General features: G+C 39.3%; 2 protein-coding genes across 4 annotated transcripts in view; both read right to left on the minus strand.

Annotated features, from left to right (window-relative positions):
- Positions 1–2,162: 2,162 nt before the first annotated feature.
- Positions 2,163–3,305, minus strand: LOC124404627. Its single transcript, XM_046878956.1, has 3 exons — positions 3,079–3,305; positions 2,873–3,003; positions 2,163–2,808 (listed from the first exon to the last, which is right to left on the minus strand). The coding sequence occupies exons 1-3, from the start codon at positions 3,154–3,156 to the stop codon at positions 2,382–2,384; spliced, it is 636 nt and encodes a 211-aa protein (XP_046734912.1). The 5' UTR covers positions 3,157–3,305; the 3' UTR covers positions 2,163–2,381.
- Positions 3,306–3,859: 554 nt separating this feature from the next.
- The window catches only part of LOC124404623 (serine/threonine-protein phosphatase 4 regulatory subunit 1-like), a 107,150-nt gene continuing 85,953 nt past the window's right edge, over positions 3,860–25,056 (minus strand). For all 3 annotated transcript variants that reach the window (XM_046878946.1, XM_046878947.1, XM_046878948.1), the window contains 8 exons: positions 18,772–18,884; positions 11,783–11,925; positions 10,539–10,688; positions 8,257–8,427; positions 7,853–8,145; positions 6,590–7,709; positions 6,185–6,458; positions 3,860–6,078 (listed from right to left, as the gene is read on the minus strand). In XM_046878946.1, the coding sequence (XP_046734902.1) occupies positions 5,963–6,078; positions 6,185–6,458; positions 6,590–7,709; positions 7,853–8,145; positions 8,257–8,427; positions 10,539–10,688; positions 11,783–11,925; positions 18,772–18,884 (2,380 nt within the window). In that variant the 3' untranslated portion in view covers positions 3,860–5,962. The remainder of the gene's footprint in view (positions 6,079–6,184; positions 6,459–6,589; positions 7,710–7,852; positions 8,146–8,256; positions 8,428–10,538; positions 10,689–11,782; positions 11,926–18,771; positions 18,885–25,056) is intronic.

The following is a 25,056-nucleotide window of genomic DNA, read 5'->3' on the forward strand; positions in this document are numbered from 1 at the left end:
TCTTTCGGGCCTCTTATGTTAGTATATAGTAGTCAGCCTCTCAAGTCCGGTAGAACTTCTTATTAACTTTTCTTTTCTGGAAACAAGATACATAATATATACACATATATCTTGTTTTCAGAATATATGTATCTATGTATATACACATACGTGTACATTATGGTGAAGATTAAATTTAGACGCATGAATGTCGATTCAAGATCGTGCATCGAATTTACGTACACTTATATAATTTTGTCGCAAAACTATTCCAACGTTTAGTGTCGTGCATGATTTCAGTGTATTATGGTCGGGGGCGTGATCGAGCGATTGGTGCAAGGCATTATGTGCTCGAGGACCAGGTGCAACGATGCTAGAAGGTGATCTCCATCCCAGCTGCGTCCCTGATCTGGGCGTCGACAAACTGAACAAACTTAAAGTTAACAGGCTCGAGTCTTCTATAGCCGCTCCGCCAGCCTCTGGCACACCTGTTCGCTCAGGTATGCGGGGGTCTCGCCGGGCCCTAAGGCCCCCGCTCTCTCGATCTCCCGCTGCTGCACTCTCCAGTGGAAGTCACCCGGTGTTCGAGTAGCTTTCGTACAATTCGAACGGACCCGATGTCCCTAGGCTGAAAAATAAATCGTTCCGCTTTCAAACTCTTGCACAATGAACGTCATACCACTGCAAGCTTTGAATACGTACCATCTGCTAACGCAATCTTGAAATTAAACGTATAGACTCCCTAAGCCGACTCCCTTAATCCGAAGAGATAGGCAAGTCTTGCAGACCTTAAATTACCGCCAACATTCGGAATCACTCGACTTTACTGCCCGTGAAAAGTGCAATGAGCTCGCAAATCGCAAAACCGTTCTCGTCGGAGTTTCAAATGCAATGGACCTATGCATCCGCGGTCTTCGCCGGCTTCGGTAGTCGGCGCAACCTGAACACTAGAGCTCGGGGATCGCCCTCGTTCGCAGGCGAGTCAGGAGAACCAGGGTGAAATCAGGGGAGACGAGACTTATACCGAACAGGTCTGCCGTCGCGCGAGAACCCGAGAGAACCAGACAATGGGACGCCATCCATCCAGCCCGCGTTGATGCACTTGACTCTCTACCGCGTTCCTCGCGCCGCTCTGATCCGCTCGAAACGCATTCGTCGGCTATGTTATACGTCGCGCAACCACAATAAAGGCCTATCTCGAGTGAAAAGGAAAACGGAGAGAGGGATGGAAGGTCGTACCGCATGCGTTTCACCCTCAAGGAGCGATGATGGACATTAATTGAATCCTTCTAATACCATCTCGTAATATACATATCGCATAATAATATGCATACGTACTTGATTGCGAACGCGGAAGTAGTCGAAGAAATTTCTCGATTTATTTTTTGTATGTATTTTCATGGTTGCTACCTGCTTGGTTATTCCCAACTCTGACTCTCTTCACGCCAGCACTGTATATACGTAATAATTATGTATGTGTTATATTGTGTTCCTATACATATATGCGTGGTATCAAATAAGTCATATCAAATTAATAATTTTATCGCCGAATGGCGAATCGGCAATAGTGCCTGGATGCGAAGATAAGCTTAAATTAATTTTTAAGCGTCTAACACAAACATATAAGTCAGCGACCCTCGACTTCATAACGAGCGGAATTACCCATTCCATATCTGTTCGTCGTGTCATCCGATTATCGCGTTGTAATTCTAGCGAAACAAATATTTTTTCCTCCAGCCGACTTCGTTAGGTGCGGTGTATAAGTTAATAAGAAGATAAATATGTGAGAAATTCATTTATTTCTCCAATTTAAAACCATCCAATAATGCATTTATCATTTGTACTTCAACGTTTCTTTTTCGTTACAAAAATACGACATTTTAATCCCTGAATTTCCTGTTGCGTTTGCAATTCCATTTACCGCGTTTGGTAATAATTTACCCACGTACCGCAACTGCGAAATGATTACTTAAAATTCAAAGTTATGAGAAAAGTTGCAATAAACAGAAAGATAGAAACTCACCGATGAAACGATGTAAATTTCTCAGAAGCGTTCGAGTGAAATATATTACACGCTCATAAACATATCAATCGTTCAAAATAGAATCAGGGCCATCAATTTTTCAGTAAAATTGGGTCATTGCAATGCAACCTTCTTGCAATTTAATATTTATGCCTACTCAGAAGTGCCGGTACGTTAAAGAAACTTTTTCTGCGAGTTTCAGAGGAAACTGTTGAATGATTCATTAGATATGTGGACTAAAATTCCACTAAATTGACTGTAATCACATTACTGGATTCATTTTCGTGGAATGCTAAAGTGTAATGTGAAAAAACAAATGAAAACAAAATCTGTAGCTTTAATCCGAACCGCCTTTACTATTAATTTAGAGTCCCGCTCTTCAATGATCGTCAACTAGTCTTAAAACTTGTTTGAGAACAACAGTCCGGTCGTCCAGGTTGCGAAATTTGAACGACTGGTCACCGTTCGTGCAAAATGCTTTTTGCAAAGTTATAACCGGGTCGGCGGGGTTGTCGTCGATAGAAAATTTCCAGACGTTATCAAAATAGACGAAATGTACTTTGCCGACTGCTTCTGGTCGGATAGACGCGCAGACGTGAACATTCTTCCCAAGAATACGGGAACACGCGTTCATCGCGTCGATAATGAAGGAACACGTTTTGGCGAGAAGAACATCGTAGTCACCCTGGGCAGTCGTAGGCTCGGTGTAGTTATCTAGCTTGTCGATAAGCAGCGCTGACGGTAAGGAAGCGAATGTGTCCAACTCGACCAGAAGCTCCATCAAGCTCTTATGATCCGGCAGGTACCTGAAAACGTCCAAGCTCGTTATATACAATCGAATCCGCCGTTTATATTTCAATGTAAACTTACATGAATTTGATTAATTGGAATGTATCAACACATGGTTTAGGGCCATCGTGATATTTTGGCGGCAGAGACTCGATGGGATTCTGAGTCACGTAAATAACGCGGCTTCCTTGTTTCGCCCAATGCGCTGCGCCCTGGGTTACGAATATTTCTATTAATCTTGTCGTTTTATGAGTTGATCTATAAAATGATAACTGTGATCTTAGTACCTCAAACATAAAGGTTTCCGTCAATTCTGGTGGGCCACAAATCAGGGTTCTTTTCACGCGTTCTACATTCGAAAACATAACCTATAAACTATCCTCGCCAGTTACCGTATCCAGTTGTTGTGGACTTATCTATTTACGGATTGTATGTACATACATCTGATTTCTTTCTCAACTTCAGATACCGTAATTATTATAAAAAAATGAAACATTTATGTGGTAGGCAAATGTATCAGCAACGAGCTTAAGGATCCCAAATTACTTGCAAACAGAGCGCGCTACGCATAGACTGCGTTCCGCGATTAGTGAATGCAGGGCAAGCGGCATCCATCGGTAACACGATGAAATCCGATTTACGTACATTCAGTTGCCGCTTTGCAGGCGCACCCCCTTCGGCATTATTCAAATTTTCACGGCAAATAGATTATTAAAAAAAAAGCGAAAAAAATGCATGTAATTGGGTAATAATTCTAAATCCCGAAATCCTGAAAGGGCGAAAATTAAATACATCCAAAATGTCAACAAGCAGATATGAAAAAGTGGTTACGATTATGGCATCAATTTTCTATCATAAATCAACAAAGTAGTTTAGATTGAAAATCGTACACTATCCGATATTTATGTCTGGTGGTTATGTATCTATCCTATGCATTAAAAAAAAAAGTAAAAACAGCACACGATATTTGTAACAAATTGATTAAGGTTTATTGTTATCATTACTTTTTCTTCTAGTTGTATTCATTATCAAATACATAATAATATATTATACACAATGTTTAAAAAAAAAAAAACACTTTTCGTAACATTCACATTGATAAACAAGTGTTGCTGAAATGAAAAATACTTGTCAGTTGTTCCACGTTTTCGTAAATTGAATTCATTTCCCACTGATTGTCAATCACCGTTATATGACAATCATTGGCGCTCATAATCACCATTCATCATCAGTCGATTTCTATCAATTATTGTATCATATTATTATTTATTATTAGATTGACGATATCTCTTAGTTTATAATATATCTATACATACCTATATTAGGGGGGTACACATAGTGATCTCGGTTGGTTTGTTCCACGTACAAAAATTTCAAAGTGATGGCATTATAATATTTATATGAACTACGTATCGGTGTTTCGTTTCTTTCATTCCTTACCACTTTATTGTACATTATTTATACAGCCATTTTCAGTGCCTCCCTGTACTGTATATTCTAAATTATTATCGTTATTACTGCTATCATTATTGTTATTATTATTATTATTATTACGGCTAGGATATCAATCAATAACATTACATGAATCGGTATAGTAGAACCAGTGAACCACCGTCTGAGATACATACAAAACTTGACATTTCCAGATAACTTACTATTATTACAAATTTTATAAGGACTGTTATTTTTTATTCACGGTCGGATCCTGTTGTATATTTCGATGGTAATAATTTGCTATAACTAGAATAAAAATATTTTCAAAAATTCGTTTTACCTACGGAATTGTTTATCATTTTTTTCTTTCGTTCTTGCGATGCCTACGGATTACCTAGGATATTACTAATATCAGCCGTTTTACATAAGACCTCAAGTTTCCTAACTAAGTGTCAAAAATTTAAGATCATTAATGCCACAAATTTGTTCGCTTACTAGTTGCACTTTCTCATAGATGCGCAATGGCGATAACACGGAACAAAGGAAAGAGAAGGTAATTATTTATAAGAGTGCGTGATGATTGTTTTCGTCGTTTATGTGCATGTATTGATTCATCAAAAGCAACTAGTAACTCGGATTATTTGATAGACACATTATTGATAGTAAGAAATCCTCGCCCGACACCTTAATGACTTGATAATCTTATAAATTTTATCTATGACGGTCACAATGATTCATGCTTGAATATCTTGAAAATTATTTATTGTTTTCTTTTAATCCGAGTTTGTATGTTTAGTTCTTTTATTTTACCATTTACGAGGATTTGTATTGTTGAAGTCGATACCTTACCCTATCTCACAGAATATCAAGTTCACCAGTAACTCGAATTATTACGTATTACGTGTTTTATGTTCACTAGATGGTATAATTATTTGTAATAATAAAATAGTAGTAGGTAATTAAAACTTGAGCTTAGAGTTACGTCTTCGTTCAATCTTCTTAAGTAGGTTTACTAAGCCTAAGCTTTCACCCGGACTCCATACGCTTGACATATACTAGATATATTGCCGGTCCACAACATATTTTCGTAAGAATCGCATATTTTCGTGTTTTGGTTTCTTTTTTTTTTTCTTTTACTCATTATTTCGTTACGAGAGGATTGCGTAACAGTGTCACGAAAACAAGTAACAATAAAATTAACTAATGTTTGGATAAATTCGTCATTTCAACGTATTTTCGGTACTTCAGGAAGAAGTGAAACGATACGAGTTTTAACGCTCGCAAAAGAATGAGTGACTGCAAGAAAGAAAAAATTGTCGGAAGTCAGAAGTGAAGGAAATCCGGTTCGTTATCAAGTATTCTAACGCAAATGACTTTTTATACACCTTTCTATCTATGCTACTTTTGTTTCATCGAGTTTTACAACAGCTCGGTATTGGTAGATACCTTAGCATCGAAATTGACGATTTATTTGAAAACAACAAATTTAAGGACAGACGGAGAAGGAAAACAAATGGAAAAAACAGTTTAAAGTTAAAAATAAAAATAAAATAAAACATGTATCTCGCATTCATAATCGGACAGGTATAGCTTTGCTGCTTTGGCGTACATTCATTCAACATTAAAAAAATCACAGAGACCGAATCGAATCGCAGGTAGATGCGCCGGATGCTACGCGATAAGTCGAGGTAAATGCACTGCCCATCTGAGGTTGGGGTTCGACCCCTTGTCCAAGTGCTATTGCGTCCTGATTAGAATAGCATGTTCGCGAACATCGCGGTCAACGTCTTGTCGCAAGTGTTTCAATTTCGTTTTCACAGCCTCCGCTTGTTCCGGTCCGCCCTGCCATTCGGCTGCAAATTAAAAGAGAAACAAATTTTTCGATTGCCATTTTACTCCCCATTATTAGATAAATAGCTAGCTTTACTAAATTGCAATGAAATATTTATCACTACTCACGTCCTCGGGTAGCAACGTTTTTTGCCAACGTTCTAGCGACCGCTAGTCGGACGTTTGGTACATTGTCCCACGATAAATCGATCAGATGAGGTAGCATCTCCTTGGAAAACCTATCGGCGGTAATTGCGCCGTTTGTTATCAACTGAGAGCACAAAATTCCGTACGTTTGCCTGCGCGTCCATTTCACCGAACGCGGTAACATGTGGCCAAGTTCCTGCACCAGTGCCGTGACAAGAGCTTCGTCGACCGACAAGTGGGAAATTATCTGAGTTACCTAACGAAATCGTGAAAGAGAATGTTATAAGGTTGTACTGATTCTTTTTACCTTAGATTATATTACCTCCTGTGATATACGAGCTGAGGTTCATACTCAACTAAAATTATGGTATATTACTTAAATCTTACCAAGGCTAAGGCGACCGTCCGAACCGCTGCGACTTTATCCACAAGTAGATGAAGTGAGAGAGGTGCAATGTACTTGGAAACATCGTACGGATTGAACAGAGTGACGGCTTCGAGTAGCTGGTTAGCGAGCTCCTCCCTGAATCTCCAGTTCCATTCGGTATCGGTGACCAAAAAATCGTTGAGTCTCGGTAAGTATTGGCATCTCTCGGCGGGTCTGAGAACCTTAAGAAACGTGGCCAAGTGTTTAAGCGCCCCTATCCTAACTTCGTCCAAGTCTTTAATGAACCCGTCATAGATTGGTACCAAGTCTCTCGCGGCCAAATCCTCACCGAGTATTAACGCAATCTCGTGAATACTGGACGCCAAGGTGAGCCTGACTTTCCATGGGAGGGCGCTTGCCAGTGAGAGATAGGCATCCTTCAAAAGTGGCCAGTTATGTTTTTCCAGGGTGAGGGCAACGGCCGGGAAACTGAAGGCACAGTGCTGCAGTATTTCCGAGTCAGTCTGGACAACCTGCGTCGTTTCGGTCATAGAAACGAAGTAATCGATGAGAACTTGCGGCACCACGCACTGGTAGTTGTCACCCGCCGCGTTGTACTTGTTACCTGAGTCGCCGTTCGCGTTCGGGGTGGTAGTTTTGCGTTCCTCGTAAGCGTCGAACACATCTATTGTATCGTTTAGCAATTGCGAGCTATTTTCTACGCTTACAGACCCACTCACACTGTCCTCCGAATTGTTTACACTGTCATTGGAAATAGACTGATTTTTCGTTTCTTTCTCCAAACTAGGGGCTTCTTCCTTTACGTTTCCCTCCTCTGAATTCCTTGGTCTGCCTGCCTCGACAAGTTCCAAATCCAACGGCATATCCGGGGAAATGTAATAGAATAGAAACGGGTTGAATTTGTCCGTGTCGTCACCAGATCCGGAATCTTCTATGTTAGTACTTTCCGATGAGGGCTTAAAGCCGTCCTCATCCTTATCCCGATTTCGTGATCCCACCATACTCACAGGTGAAAATTCAACTTCAAATTTATCGTTGTACTCTTCGTACTTCCTGCTCAAACAACCAAATGAAGAGGTTTCGCAGAAGTTTAACGTGCGAGGATTTGAGTACGATAATCTATAGGGAAAAAAAAAGATCTATTCTTAGGAAATTTCGCGATACGCTCGCAGATATCTGTTTAAATTGATTATATTTTTCACGATATGTCGTAACTTTCATTTTGAATATATTGATTTCAGCGAAATGTAAATACCACATACTTGTTGTATCTTAGCTCCATGCCTTGTTGATTGGTAAAAACAACCTCGCCGTACTGGTTGTATGCCAATGCTGTAAATTGTTGGGCAAAAGTAGAGATGAATGGCCCAAGCGTCTGAAACGCAGACATTCGGACCCACTTTGACACATCGCCGAGCAGGGTAGCGAACACAGGCGCCAAGGTATGCTGTCGATGATGGAGAGACACGCAGCACGAAACGGACATTATAACTTCAGCGCATGCTTTTCTGACCCCCCACACTTCGTCCGTGCATAAATCTATGAACCTTGGAAGCTGAAAGACAAAAAAATGTGATAGTTAGAGATTAGAGAACAAAGGTGAGAATTTCTTATTAAATATGGATGACCGATATCGGCTGAAGAAAGTATCTACCACTACACTAACCAGTATGGTCTCGATGGACTCTTTGCTAACAGCTGCACAAAAATCAGCTAGATTAGCAGCGCAGACTTTTCTTACGTAGAAGATATCGTCTGAGCATAGCTTTGCGAATCTGTCGAGGAACAATCTCTCCGTAAGTTCTCTTCCGACGAGTGGAGCCATCTTGCACATGAGCTGGAGATTGAAAAAACAAAACAGGGCTTTGAGTATGCGTGGAATTCAATTTGCAAAGCAAACATGATATACAGAAAATATTATCAAACAATAATTTACACACTATAAAATAAGAGTATCAATTCTCTATGACCGATACTGGGTGCAGGACCATAACATTGCATTACACTTTCTGCCACACTGTTTCTACTTTATCTCTCACTCACTGCTCTTACGTTTTGTCTTTATCACCCGATAGTGTCCCACGTTGAAATTTCACGACCGTACCGTTCCGCTCATCAAAGCTGGCTGTGATATGATTGTCATAAGGTCACATCACAACCACTCTGATGGGAGGAACAATGAGCCAGGCCAGAAGAGCGTTCTGAATGGAGTAAAGTCCTGGTTTCTTCAACGTCGGTATTTGCCGAATTTGTATCTCAATAGAAGAGTGTTCAGTGTCGCACCGCTCATCAAAGCTGGCTGTGATATGACCTCTGATAATTAGCATACAACAGCCACTTTGTGAGCAGCACGAACACTCCGACGAGCTTAGGATATAATATCCATCATCTTCAACGTAGGTGTATAAACTTATACATACATATACATACGTATGAATTTATATATTGTATGTATTTTACGTTTAACGACGATAAGAAGGGCAATCCAACTCGTCAAAAATGGCTGTGATATGAATCTTTAACAACACGTCACAACCATTTTGACGATTGGATCACTGTTCACAATAAGCAGGCACCGTAAAGAACATCCTTGAAGAAAATTGGACCAATTTTTATCATTTTAATCTTCCTTTGACCGAGTAATCCAACTTTGAGGCATCCGTTCGTAGTGCGATGTGTAAGATTGTAATCAAAATAATTGAAATTCAACAAATTAATAATATCCTAGTCTGATAACAGTATACATATTGACGAATGAATATATTATTAATAATTAGTAGTTTGATTGACGACTGATTTTGTGGGCCAAGCTCATCAAAGTGGCTGTGATATGAGTTAAAACATTCCACAACCAATTTGATGTATCGGACCACAAAAAAGTGTTTGCGTGTTTGTCTTTATAAATAACACACACGTAATGAACCTTCACTTCCTCTCGTGCGGCAAAAATCTGCAGCAATAGGTGAAATCGGACACAATTTTGCTCATCAAAGCTGGCTGTGATAGTCGATCTCTATGACAAACCAACTTTGATGGTAAAAGCATGCCGGGCTTTTCCTAGAACAACCTCTCTCGCACTCTCTCTCTCTCTCTCTCTCTCTCGCACTCCCTCTCTCTCTTTCTCTTGCACTCTCTTTTCTTTCGATTTCTCTCCCTCTCTGTTTCCCCCTCTTTCTCTCTCTCTATCTATCTATCTCTGTCACTCTCTCTTTCTCTCTTTCTTTCTCTCCCTGTCTCTCGCTCTCACTATCTTTCTCTCTCTCTCTGTCGAACCACACTGCTTGAAAGTTGAACATCAACATCAAATATCATCATCACAGAGCAATCATCACCTATAGTTACCAGTAACGGCAATACTGTTGCACATTCTCTATACTTTCTGCATCTGCATATAACTGCGCGCTTGTGCACTGGAACATTCAACAATCTGATTTTAAAAATCGAGGGAAAAATAATATACATATATATATATAAATATACATACATACATACATACATACATACATACATATGCATATATAGATATGTCAAGACAAGAAGAGCGTAATATCGGTGATCAACATTTTACCGTGCAACAAAGATCGTCCAACAAATCATGTATTTTATTAAATAATTTTTCATCTACGAAAAGAAAGTCGATTGATCGTATGGGGCAAACGCCACATGAAAGACAAGGTAGTGAGACGCAGGTGCGAGATGAACATCTCACTACCCATGTCTTTCATGCAGAATTCGCCGTGTTAGGCAGCTTCGATGGGCGTAGCGCCGTGGGGTGGGTGGGTGGGTGGGTGTGGGGGGTTTTACATAAAAAATATACCGTGTATTCGGTATTATTGTAGATAGTTACGTAAAGAACCAGAGTTCAAACAATTCTACACCCATATTCTTAGTTGCACAACAATAATAATAATAATAATAATAATAATATAACGGGGAATCGACACTTACGGCTATCGCTCCCGTGTGAATTTCTACCGATGGATCGTTGACGAACGAAAGCTCCAAAACAACTGGACAAATGAGCTCCTCAATCGGTTCTTTCTCCAACAGTCCTCGTTCCATGAGTACCAAAAGAGCGGCCTGCGCAGTTTTCCTAACCTGATAAACAACAATATTAAAATTATCAAAAGGTTTCTTTCATTAGTCGTTTGTACACGATCGGTGAATTTGAAATCTGGCAAATTGAACATGGCGTCGTACGCTGGGTGGTCGAATTCCTTATAATTTCAATATTTCCTCAAGTCTTTTGTAAAAAAACACGTGACCAGATTCATATTCGTCGATGAGTCTCGTCACCGCGGTTATTTCAATGGCTTTTCACAAGTATTTCTCGAAACTGTATTAGCCGATCGCTGTTCCCTGCATATATTTGTACATACATGTATTACCGGACGCGCGAACGCATTCCAAATAAAGAAATAAGGTACATGTGCGTATGTAATATTTTTTATATACAAGCTGTGAACAGGTACGAGAGTTAGAGATGGAATGAGAAAGAAAGAGAAAGAGAGAGAGAGAGGAGGAGGAGGAGAGGTAGAGAGGTAGGGAGATGGGTAGAGTATCGTACGAGTAGGATATTGAACCTCATGCCCGTGCTCGTCCGCAGTGTTCCGAATTAATAACCGTCTCGAGAAGAAGCTAATAATTAAGAGACTCTAATTTGCATAGTAATAATCCTCAATCCTCATCCCGTTGCACCAGCGTTGACCGACTCCGCGTCTTTATAAAGATCTTTTAAAGATTATTGCCCATTTTTCATACACCTAATTGGAAATAGGTATACATATATAATCGAACTACAAGGTGCCCACCTGTTGAATGTATGTATATATGTATTCGGTGAGTAGGAATTCAGACCCAATCTCGACATGCCAAAGTTTAAATTCCAATGGGAAGCGAGCGTTCCGCAATTAACTAATATCATCACGTGTATATACATAATAGTCAGAATAATTCAAAGAGACATTAGACAACGACGACGACAACGTCGACGTATGTATGTACGTACACATATACAAATATCATGAATATGTACGAATCGAACGTCTCGATATGTACAAATTGAACAAATGTGTCAAATATTTACCCTCGTGACGTGCCGATACGATACGATACGATAGATACGATGGCGAAAACGCGATAAACCCTAACGTAACGTCGTGTAACTGAAATCGATTTGGAAATAAGCGAACCTGGTTGTCGTCGTCTCGGAGGTACTTGATGACAATTCCCAGTAGATGTTGAGGAAGTACGTGCCGAAACCGGTTGGGAGCCTCCTCGCATATCATCGCGACGTGGGGCACCTGCTCCACGAGTTCCGACCTCACCGAGGCTTCTGCACAGAAATGAATGAAGAAAAATTATAGTAGGTGTCGCGTAGGTGTATATAGGTATGACACATTATCCATGGGGGGGGGGGGGGGGGGGGGGGCGTCTACGACACTCAAAGGTCGTCTGCACGAGCAGCGCGTGCAGGAGGAAAATTAATTACACATTATCGAAAGCTAATACCGTATGCCGATCCCATCCTGGGACACCGTTGCTCGAGTTCATCAAGGCATAAAATCGTCTCATCGTTATACCTCGGCACCTATACGAAATCCTGCACGTATATCGCGTCCCACGTGCCACTCTCCGTTACACGTTATATGCAGCCTGCGCTAAATAACAATTAATCAAGGTGATCGTTGATCGTCGCTAACGTAAGACTAAGATCGGCGATTTAACCCTTAAAGGACCGGCATGCGCCACTTATTAGCGTAAAGTCATCGACCCACAAAAATTCAACTCTGTCCAATGTTCTGAAATTTTCGATCACTTTTCCATACAAAAAACTAAAAAAAATTTTTTTTCCAAATTTGTCAGACACCGGTCCTCTAAGGGTTAACACACGTACAATCGGGTTGCTTTGTCGCAGCTGCGAAGGACCTTCATCGAGCCCGAGCGGTCAATTTCCTGCAGCGTGCAACGATCGTTCGGAAAACCGACACCTTTGCACCGTTGCAACAGCAGAGCACCTCGGCCAGGATGCGTTGGTCTTGGCTTTATGCGTATAATATAGGTGTGTGTGTGTGTGTGTGTGTGTAGATAGGTAGGTACACCCCGCAGGCGGGAGGCACATCTGCTCGGCACAGTTTTTCAAAATACCCTTCGGCCCGGTGTTCGCGGTGTTCGTCGGGGGGACAGACGACGCGACCGCCCCGTTTGCACCCCTGCTTATATACGACACCTATGTATACCGTAGCTGTGACTCTAGTTTTGGCTTAGGGATAGGCATAGGACGCATACCGAACTGTTACATTTTTCTTCCCCACCTAGCCTACGCCACGCCTATATGAACGGTGTTAGGCTTCGAAACTGTAATAGTTTAGGCATTATAATATAAATCTCTGCACGCATGTGCGTCATAATAAGTGTGAAGGACGTGAGACGAAGTAGGCGATTGCAAAATCTGTTACACGAAAGTTTCAAGTTGAAATTGAATTCAATTCAATTGAAAATTTTATTTCCTATATTGTATGCCTTGACGAAATAACAGTAAACACGATAAAATCAATGTATATATGTATGTATGTACATATTAAGATACAGAAGCTGCAATGAATTGATTGCAGATGGTGCATAAACAGTAAGCGATACTAAATATCGTACACCGGTTTATCGAATGACTTGTCGCCTGACATGCCCCGAACAATATACAAATGTTATCTTATATACGTGTGTATATATATATATCTATATTACCGCATTGCATCGATGAGGCAAAGATCAAAACAACCAAATAATTATCTTCTTATTTCAAAGGAGCGGGTAAACCCGCGAACTATATAAATAGACAGACATTGAAAACCACTGCACGATTACGTACTTTATACGCGAGAGAAACGGTAGGTATATAACAAATGTAAGAAATAAATAAAGATTATCTCAGTACAGTATAGATATTCTATACCCCAAACACCAGATAAATAAAAGAAAAAAATTTAAACGCGCGCACAGAGAACTAGCGCATTGCGATGCGTTCGCGACGAGCGCGTGGGCGCGACTGAAGCCGCCGAAGTAGAGTGCATATCCGTAACGGAAGCACCACCAGCAGCAGCAGCAGCATCATCATCATCACCAGCATCCTCGTCATGACGATCCTCGTCGGGATAAGCGCAGCACCTTTCCCCGATGCGATGCAGCGGTTCCTTGGCGGGAGGAAGTCTGCCCCCCCCCCCCCCCCCCCCTCCCCACCATAGCTAGACGAGGAGAGAGGAGAGGAGATGAGGTTGCGAGAAGAAGGGGCCCGGAGTAGGTATCGCAGGACACGTGGTTGGCGCGCCGGATCTAGGAAGGACCAAGAAAACGGCGGGAGCGCAGCGCAGCGCAGCGCAGCCACGAGCTATCAATCAGCGCAGCGAGCGGGCGCGTTATCTCAATTCTTGCTCTTCTCCCGCTTCCACGTTGCAACTGCGCCAGCAGGGCACCTCTGCGAGGGCTTAAAATACCCGCCGCCTCTTCCCTCGCAGGTTGCGATAGGTTATGTTATAGGTTAGGTTAGGTTAGGTTAGGTTAGGGTTGTAAGATACACGTCTACCAGCCTTGAAGCCCATATTTCGACGTATAATCGCGCGAAAAACTTACGAATAATAATCAAAGGTATCATCTCGCGGAGTCTAAGGAATTGCTGATTTGTTTCTACAAATTTCACCATCAATACGACCTGATCGATCAATCGATCGATTTTATAGTTTGCCGAGTTGCAAACTAAAACCGAAAAATTTTGAAATATCTTCGGAAACAGTTACTTTTTACGGTATATATGTCAGTTTCGTTGACTATTCTTTACGAAAGGCAACTGCCACACTTTTATTCAAGCTTCGCAATTTAATAAATATACTGTAATAATGTGTATAGAAATAAATAGAGACATAAAACAACATTCGTTGCTCACGCAATCGTGCGTAAAACTTTCCAACAAATTTCTACAAAATATTGTTTCGCTCCACTTAATTCTGCATCCATCCGGAAGCACGAGGAAGTGAACAGATCTTATATTTGTTCAAACGAAGTAGTTTCAAACTCTCGGATTGTGGTCTGAATTACGAAAAGTTGATGAACCAGACAAAAGTACATCATATATTTAATATACAACTCGCAGCTGCATTCTCGCTCGGTTTAACGTTTAACGATGAGTATGAAGTTGGTAACGTTACGGTGTCGATATTTGTTTGGAAAAAAATCGTTACTTCGAACCTTCAGGAATGTCTGAAATTTAGTAAACACCATGACAAACAAAACATATTCTGATTTTGAAAAAACGACTCCTTGAAAGTTATTCTAAAATTGCACAATAACGATTTTTGCGTTAACGTCCCTAACTTCAGCCTCATGTTTAACGTCGATTTAACCATCAAGTTTCGATGCTCCTATACATCCCATCGAAATAAATTGTAACATCGTTTGGCAAAGTTTGATAATCGCTTGCATCTCTCTCACATTGTGGGAGAAAAAAAGTTAAAAGAAAAAAAAAAAAAAAAAAAAAAGAAATAATTAAATACTTGCCACACGATGTGAATACATACTTTAAAAAAATCTGAAAAATCCGACATCCCTTAAAATTCGAGTAACCGTGAGTTAATACCACCCCAGGCTTCTCAAGAATGCATATATATATATATAGCAGACGAATCATCTTCGAGACGACATGAGTAAGCTGCATCAGCCGTATAAGGTATAAAGCGGGTTTTTCCTTCGGCGATCTCGCCGACTCGAGCCGCAGAGAGATTATTTATAAAAATTCCGGACGAGTAGCACGTGGCGAAGTCAAGCTGCCGATGAGGGTGGGGGTGAGTGTGGGTCGGAGGGGTGAAGAGACACGGATCCGACACGCGAGGATGTGAAACAGAGGGGGATCCATCTCGCAAGGAGAAACATGCAGGCGGAGGAATCATATATTTTTAGACAAATCTCAAGGATTCGAGGGGGCGGGACGGGGGACGCGTGCTTCGAGGCGTTAAAGACGGGGGCCCGTGCCTAATATATATATATATATATATATATATACACACACACATAAGGGCTGCGGAGCGAAGTGAGCCAAAGGTGCCGGAGACTATTTTAGTAACGAGTGTAACTACGCGACCCCCCGACGAAAATTCTTCATCTCCTAATTCCTCCCCCGACATCGTTCCGTCGCACGTGCTCGCGATGTTTTTGCTGTCCTGGCACCCCTGGCACCCTTCGTAAGCTGTCGCTGCATCAGCCCCCCTTCGACCCGAGAAGAAGACACCCCAACATTGCATTGCACGCAGCGGGTGCCCCTCGAGTCTCTGTTCTAATAGCTCTTTCGACTAGCAAGTAATTCGAGCGTCATTGCACGACGTCAGATTTCAAGACGACGACGACGACGACGACGCGGTCTTAAAAATTTTTCAATACCGCGTGTGTGTCTATATCCACAAATGCCCACTTTTTTCAAAATTGAACTAGTTTTTAGAAATAACAGATCGACGCAGAAGTTAGAAGCTGTACGCATCATGTATATACAATACATGTAACAACAAAAGTATCGATGACAGAATCGTTCTCTGTGTATAACGTACGTATTTTACACACAACGAATGTTTGTTACGCGAACGTATAACCCGAACGAACGTCCCAACATATTATGGTAAGCGAGGCTCTATTTCGAGAACTAGGAAGCTCAACGCCACCTTCCTATTACAATACGTGTGTTTAGTATTAGACACGGGTTAGTAGAATTAGCTAGTTTGCGGACAACGACGCGATCAGAGTTACGAAGCAGACGCGAAATATAGCTTAATAGTAATTCCGTTCCCCGGAACTCGTTGTAGGTAATAACTCGTCTCATATATACGCGATGCTGCAAAAGAGATTAAGAGCTGCAAAAATCTTTAAACGTCCCGATATAACGTGTGTATAATAACATACGAACGCGATTTGTATAGCTTGGAAATCACTTTCGGAGTTGAGAAAACAAAGAAATAGAAAGATGAAAGGAAAAGAAAGAGAGAGAGAAAAAAAAAAAAAATTGATTATACCAAATCTAATGTCAAACGGAACGAACGTTATTATAAGAAGAAAAGAATTGTCAAGCTTAAAATTGATCAAAATAATTCCTTTCGCATCATCGAATAAAATTGCAACATTAAACATCATATTCGCAATAAAGAAAAAAAAAATTTCAAACTATACGTTAATCATTTTCTTTAGACTTAAGTTTCATAAATTTTCATCTAACGAATGCGTGCAGAAGAGGCATAGCAGGCAATATACGTATGTATATAAGATTATGGCTGCCCCCCTCCTTCAGCTCGGCTGCCGCTCCCGAAACCCCACGTTGGACATCCGGTGTGGCACGTGCGCGACCGGAAGTATAGCGCAGCCTGTCGTCACCTCCCTCCCTCCCTCCTCCCTCTTCCCTACCCTCTACTTTACTCTACTCTCGATCCTCCCGACAAGTTATACACGCGTTATATAGCCAGTTGGTTAGTCCTGGAGGTCCTGCGGATTCGGGATGTCGAAAAGAAGCCGGGCGTCTTACATATATGCGATTATTATTAATGGGGCAAATCGCCGGCGCCACCACATGTCCATCAATTTTCTGCGTTTTAATTAGGAATATTATAAATAATATATAGAATGTTATTTATAGATAGTATTTAAACTACAAATAGTTTTCGTCCCAATACTATACGGATCAAAGGATATATCGTTCTAATCTAATGATATTCAGTCTTTTTTTTTTTTTTGTTTTTTATGTTTTTTACACAATATTGAATAGAATAAACATTATACATGAGCGAACTTCAGCTTAGGAACAATTGGCCAAACGGTTTTAGTTATCAATCGTTCCATACACTGTGCAACAATACATTAATGATTGTGTATAATATATATATATATATATATGAAATGATGATTTAAGATCGTAGAATACGCATATATATATATACACACACACACACACACACATATAAAGTTGAGTGTGCATTTACGTGTATACATACGTATACAGTGTAATACACGAAGGCGTGCTGCAGGCCGGAAAGTTATAATTCAGAACGTTTTTATACTCCGGATGTCTTATTCCCTTCCTTGCCACCGCTGTAACAACATCCGGAGTGCAATAGGGAAAGGAGGAGGAACTGACTGTCCTTAGCGGCCGGCGCTGCGTTATATGTATACACAGCTTCTAAGAGCGACAATGCAAAAGAAGAAGCGTCGAGTTTGCAGCTGAACGCGGAAGGAACCGCAGCAGCAACAACAACTGCAGTTATATTATTCAACCCACGGATCTGTAGAGTTGCAATTTCACCAATTACACTGCCTATACATATTGTATATATCCGATCATCGATAGATCGTTATTATTACAACCGACAACGATAACCGCATCCGGATTTTCAAAACACAATTCTACGTAGGTACAAACGACGAGAATCTTTTTCCCTCTACTTTTTTCGGCGTATGAAAAAATACCTTGTAAATAATATATATATAGCCTTGTATTATGGCTGACATGTATAGTATGTACGTATATATATACCTTGGCCGATATCGATACCGCGACTCCATGTAATTAGGTAATAGGTAGGTCGGTATACTATACATGTTCATATTGATTTGTGGTAAATTGCAACCTTTTTTTTTCCTACATAATCGTATATGTATATATATATATATATATATATATATATATATATATATATATTTTTTTTTTTTTCTCCTCTTTTTTCAAGTGAAACTTTAACGGATTCTATACTTCCTTTGCTTCGCGCGCACTTATGCCATACATACTGTGTACTATATGTATGTACAATATTGAGCCAAAGTACGTTTTACTATATATATACGCGACACCACGTATTTCGTACAGTTTATATACTGTATTATACATATATACATATATATATACACATTCGTGTCACATTATACGCAAAAGAAGCATCGATGTCGGGTATTGAATAACCGCAAAGTATGCATGCGGGCGGGTCTTTCGCGCGATATTATAATAATAAATAATGTAAATTATTTATACGCGTCAACGAGTAAAATGATAAAACGACAAAATGCAACATCGACGCCGATGAATATGTGGACAAAAAAAAAAATAAAATAAACAAATGCTTAAAGAAAAAGAAAAATATTATAGTAAAAACTTGAAATCCCGTACCTGGATCGACGGCGATTTGTCCGATGGGAATCATCATCTCTTCGATTGGTAATTGAATCCCGGTATCGACTGCGTTTCTGAATATATCGACAAGTACTCGTCCGACCATTTGCCTGTAACAAAAAAGCAGATTCGCTCGACGTTACTAAAAAACAAATTATGCGACATTTCATTCTTTGTTAAAAATAGTTAAACAATAATAAATAAACATTTTACGCATCACAATTTGCCTATAATTCATGCGCACGAGCCTGCGTCAAAGATATATACATAAATAAATAAACAATAAAAACTGAATTCAAGATAATAAAAAGTAAAGAAATAAATAAATATATATAAATATATATAAAATGAAAAACACTTAGATTCGCAACGGTTATATAAATTATATTTCCGAGTCACCGACTCGGCGCGAAGCACCCGCCTAGGGGCGCCGCCCTGGCGGCGGTTTCAAGTACTGTAACCGTACACAAGACCGGAAGTACAAAGTTAAGTATCTCGTCTAACGAACCGGAAGCGGCAAGCTCGTTTAACGGGGAACCCTTCGTAAAAAGTTGCGTACAACCTATATACATATACATATACATATACATATATATGTATATAGCGAGGTAGTTACTTGAATTATAGAAGGAAAATTGTATACCACAGATGCCTACGTAAACGTATATATATATATATATATATATATAAACGCCTACATATATATATGTAATGTGCAATGATCGTTACATCGAAATCTTGCGAATTATTTATATTATAAATTAGCATTCGCAAATTATAATTATAATCATTTACACGTCAGTCGGATTTAAACAGCAGCAGAAAAGGACGATATATAGTTACGAATTATTGTATTACATAATTGTCCAAATATTGCATCATTATTATTATTAGGCATTACGCGATCTGCAGCAACTCGAATCTTTATCTTATCTTGAAATATTATTTGAACAAATTTAACCGGCGTAGAACGATACGTTAGGTAAAAAAGCAACACACGTGCACAGGGAATTAGTATATAAAAGTTTCAATTTTTTCAACAAAAAATTGACCTTACAAATGGCGTTAGTTGGGCGACTTTAAAGATTTATCACGAAAAATTGCCAACTTTCTCAAACATTTGTTATATAAAGTAGGTATCTAAAAAATTAAACAATCTTGAGTTTCGCCTTTGAATTTATACGATTAAAAGTAAATTTAAATACGCAACTCAATTCAATCGTTTACAATTCAATTTATTTAAACAACAAACATCTAAGCAAATGGTTACTATTTTCTTAAAATTCAAAACATCATTCAGTAAAATTTCTATATAAATATATATCTATATTTATACAAAAATCAAACTCTATTTAATAAAACTGTTCCATTTTTTTTCTTTTGTTGTTTTTCTTCATCTTTATTATCAACTGATAATATACACGGAAAGAAAATAAAAAATTTCAAAATCAGGCTAAAACCGCCTGATTGAAAGGAGAGAAAAAAAAAAAAAAAGAAAAGAAAAAGAAAAAGAAAAAGAAAAGAAAAAAAAATTCCTCAATATATATAAATTGAAATTATTTCTCTGCAGATCCCTGCATAAACGCCTATTATCGACGAAGAAGCCCGGGAGGGAGGGAGACGTGCGTATTATACGTGTATAATAATATATACGTGCACCCCCTCCCCCCGGCCAAAAAATTCCGCCCTCCAGCATCTCGAGCCCGCGGTATACCTCCCACCACTGCGATAGAGACATTCTTGGCGCATTAGCCGGCCGAGGATGGTAGGGATAGCGTTCTCCAGAGTCGTTGGCGAACCTCGGTGCCGAGGACAGCGGGGGCGCCGGCACGCCCGTCACCGTCCGTCAACGCCCACCGCGACCGCGCAAGCATGGCCGCCGACGCCGACGCCGACGCCGACGCCGACGCCGACGCCGACGCCGAGGTCTATAGAGACCTGCCGATTTCTTCAATTTTCATAATACACACACACACGCGCGTAGATATATATATATATATGTATGTATATGTATATAAATAATGTTTATAAATTTATAATTGGCGAGCGCGATCGAATTCGCAGTGCAATTTTAATATATGTAACTAATAGCGTGGAATTTATGCAATACGTGAGAATATAGGTAATTGTGAAAACACGCGGTGAGGAAGTTTTTCGGACGGAGATTAGATGGATGACGATGATGATTACAAGTTTTTTTTTTTTGCAGATTTCTTTGAATTTAAATTTTAACGAGGGAACTGTTGTGGAGTAGAATTTTTGATTATGGATTTTAAGCCGAAAAATTGTCGGCCAAAAAGCGACAAATTGGCTCAACAGGTAACCGTAGAACGGCGCTAAATAAGCAATATAAGACTTTTTAAATGTGAAACTTTTTCCACCGACAACGCCATTCTAATTTCACTGTATTTTACGGACACTCTATATATATATATATATATATACCTATACACGGAGATAGTCCTCCTTACCCTTATATAACCTTCATAATCTGATCAATAGATCGTATTTGCAACGAGAATTGTATATGAATAAAGTATATCGAATGTATATTAATAATTGACAAAACAGAATTTCAGAGCTACGAATAATAGCCCGCCTTGTGCTAAACAGAAAAAAAAAATAAAAGAAAACGAAATTTGACTTAAAGAAAAAAAAATTGAATCCTTGAGGCAAAAAGAAAAAGAAAACAGAAAATATCATCGCAAAGTTTACATTTTCACGCGTACCTATAGAAGGTTGTTACTTTTAATAACGATATAAAAATTAATAACTTTGAAAAGTCTTTTGTATAATTTATTATCGAAAAAGTGATCAACGATTCGAAAATCCTATCATTTTTTCAAACTGACGCGGAGCAGTTAATTTTTCGTGGAGGTTGAAATTTTTTACGATATTTCGTATTGCGGGTGAAAATTTGTAAACTTCGATTCTTTTATTATGTTTCGTTATTTATTCTCGCATCGAATTGAAATATTTTGAAAAAAATACAATCTGATCAAATACCTAAGGGTGAGAAAATTTTTTTTCTAAACAAACGATCTTAAATAGACGAAAAATTTGCGCGCTAATTTATGCGTACAATAGTTGAATTATAATTGCGGCATATTATCTGTACCTAACTTGATTCGAAATGTACGAAAAACTATCAATTTAATACTATTAAACAAAATATGATTATTAAACAATTACGATGCATTGGAATTCGTTCGATTAAGCTATATATAGCGTGAAAGTATTATACTTTCTCGCAATTTCTATCCTGATCCCAGGCCGATCGGTTTGCCGGAAATGCAGCATATCGAGTGTCTTGCGAATAGGTAAGAATTGGATACATGCACCTTAACGGCGTACATTATCGGGATGTCGGCCATTTTGACGTCGCATAAATGAAGCAAGAAACGTAATCTTCAACGAACTTTATAGATCAGATCTAAATTATGTTGTGTATATACGGATTAAAATTCGTTTTACTTAAGTTGGATAATTTTAATTAATCATATGCCAAAAAGTTTGCAACACGATTTTCGAAATCGAACAAATAAAGAAGACAAACAATTTTCTTGCCTATCAGTCACATTTCCGTAATAATATTACTTAAATCATATTAAACTATTAGATATATATAATATACCTGAAAGTACTTTAGAATCCAACGCCAGAATCAGTGATACAAGAGATGCGTGAAAATATTATGCATTTTTTTCTTGGTTCAAAGTTCCAAGTAGCCGCCATTTTGTCAATGCGATAAACACTCCATGTTTCACTTTTAATAAATTAATACCACAATCGCAGATATGCAGTAATGTTCAATAATGGTTTCCCAATGGCTGACTATTGTTTCCTTTCTTTTTTTTTTCTTGTTGCAATCAAAACTTAAACAAGTTTTCTTTTTTATGCAAAATTTAACGCGTCTATGTTCAAAGTATCGTTTCTTTCACCCGTCACTTGTTGCGTCGCTGGTCATTGGCGCGTAATATTTGATAAAAAAAAAAACCGAAACTCGTTCCAAATAAATACAAATCACTTAGAGAAAGAATTGCCAAGACTAAGACGAATAACCCTGCACCCATCGAGGGTTGCATTAGGTATCCATATCCAGGTAGGTAAGGTACCTTTCGATTTCGCGACCCTCGGTTGACCCGAAACAACCGCGTAGGTATCCATCTCGTCGATGCACCGGATCGGCAGGTAAGGACGAAGATCGTGCGAAGAAGACCCGAGTAAGAATCCCGCGGGCTAATGTAAATGCAAGGACTGCAGTTATGGGAGTTGAGTCTGTTCGTCGTCGTCGTCGTCGTCGTCGTCGTCGTCGTCGTCCCCCCGTATATACCGTCCCGTTCGTTGAAATCCCACCATGGGAACGTCGTTCCGGTTCAACGTTCAAGGTTCGCGGACACATACCTACATGATCTGCCCTGTATTCCTCTTTACTCCCCTATTTAATATCACTCAAAGTCTATGTATGTGAACGAGATTCAAGTTAGTGTTTATCAGGTTTAAAAACGTTATCGCGACGAAACGTTGGGGTAGAAGAAAAAAATTCCTAATTTCTTATTTATTGTTGTTAATTGTTTTTTTTTTTTTTTTTTTTTTTTTTTTTTTTTTTTTTTTTTTTTTTTGTTTGTTTTCCTGTTACAACGAATTTCATGTTTCGTTTCATAACGGTTTGCACAATTTCAAACAATTCTAAAATCACGTAGCGTAACGATTTTCCCTCAGCGTTCGAATCGTTTCGATAACATTGCTAGGTAAGTATATAACTGCGACGTAATGGCGTCGTTTCTTCGTTTATTTTGTCTGCCACACTCGGCCAGAGATTTCAAGGATCATCATCGCCTTGTTAAAAACTTATATGTATGTATACAATTAACGATATACTCGATCGAATTTTTACCCATGTAACATAATAACGTTGAAGTTATATTAACGTAACCGTGACAAGGTGAACGCATGTTTAGAAAAAATCGTTGATATCCGCAACTTTCGTATTATCTATAGGTATGTATAATTTAGTAAACATCAAGAAACAAACTATAGTCAAATTTTTTATACCTGAAGACAACTCCTTGACAGCCATTTTCCAAGATTGCAAAAAAAAAAAAAAAAAAAAAAAAAAAACTAATTTTTCCCTGATGTTAAGTTACTTTAACCCTTAGTAAGTATACCTACTAAAGTCAGCCTCTTGTAACGTAACGTTATAATTATAGAGTACGTGTCGACCTTAAGGGTTGTCGCTTTCTAACGCTTTCCAATTGATACCGACGCGACGATAAAAATTAATGACAACCCTGACGATTGGCGAATCAAAATGTATTTACACGAAAATATCTCTGCAGAAGTACGATTATTAGGTATAAATATATATATATATATATATATATATATATATATATATATAATATATCCTTGAATGCAGTCGTTACTATCGATTCATGTATTTTTACATATTACATGGTGTTTATACATATATATATTTATACATAGTATTAAACGAAGGTGAGAAAGGAATATATACATATATATATATATATATATACGATAATCTGTTTAGTTTAATCCTGGAATTATGTGCAAGCGGGATAATGGATGGATGGATGGATGGATGGAGGGACAGAGAGTTTCCTACGTAGGTATCCGAAATAACCCTCATCAGCGAGTGAACTCGGAACCTAATCCGAGTGGTTGGGACGTCCAACAATAACTCTACCTACAACCTACAACCTCCTACCGTATCTGCCTTCAAGTATATGTTGTTGATGTGATTGCATGTATGCGTGTACGTGCCGAAGTCGATATACCTGAGCCGGGGGTTTCCCAAGGGTTTTTGACCTCCCTTCCGGGTCGGACTACGAGGAGGATCCCCCCGTCCTGCACGGGACCCCGGAATTTCCCCTCGAGGTTCTACCGGTGCTCACGATCAACGGCGACGGCGGCGGCGGCAGTAGAAATTGAAGGAAGGAGAATAGAATAGAAAAAAAATATGTAAAAAAGATAAAAGAAACGTGGGGGGGAGAAGAAAATACCGCAGGACCAGGTGCGTTCCGGGACGCGTGCGCGAGCTATACCTTATATTATACTCTATCCCGATTGAGGAGGAGGAGGAGGAGTCAAAGGGGAAGAAAAGGACGAGGAAGAGGAAAAGAAAAAGTAAAGATAACGAGGGAAAAAGGCGACGGCGTTCTGTAAGGACGACGATATATAAGCCTGCGATCATCGTCATCAGCTTGGCATCTTAGGTACCTACTTGCGAGTCCTGCGACAGCAGCAATTAGATACATA

Source organism: Diprion similis, chromosome 3, assembly GCF_021155765.1.
Source record: "Diprion similis isolate iyDipSimi1 chromosome 3, iyDipSimi1.1, whole genome shotgun sequence".
Taxonomy (NCBI): domain Eukaryota; kingdom Metazoa; phylum Arthropoda; class Insecta; order Hymenoptera; family Diprionidae; genus Diprion; species Diprion similis.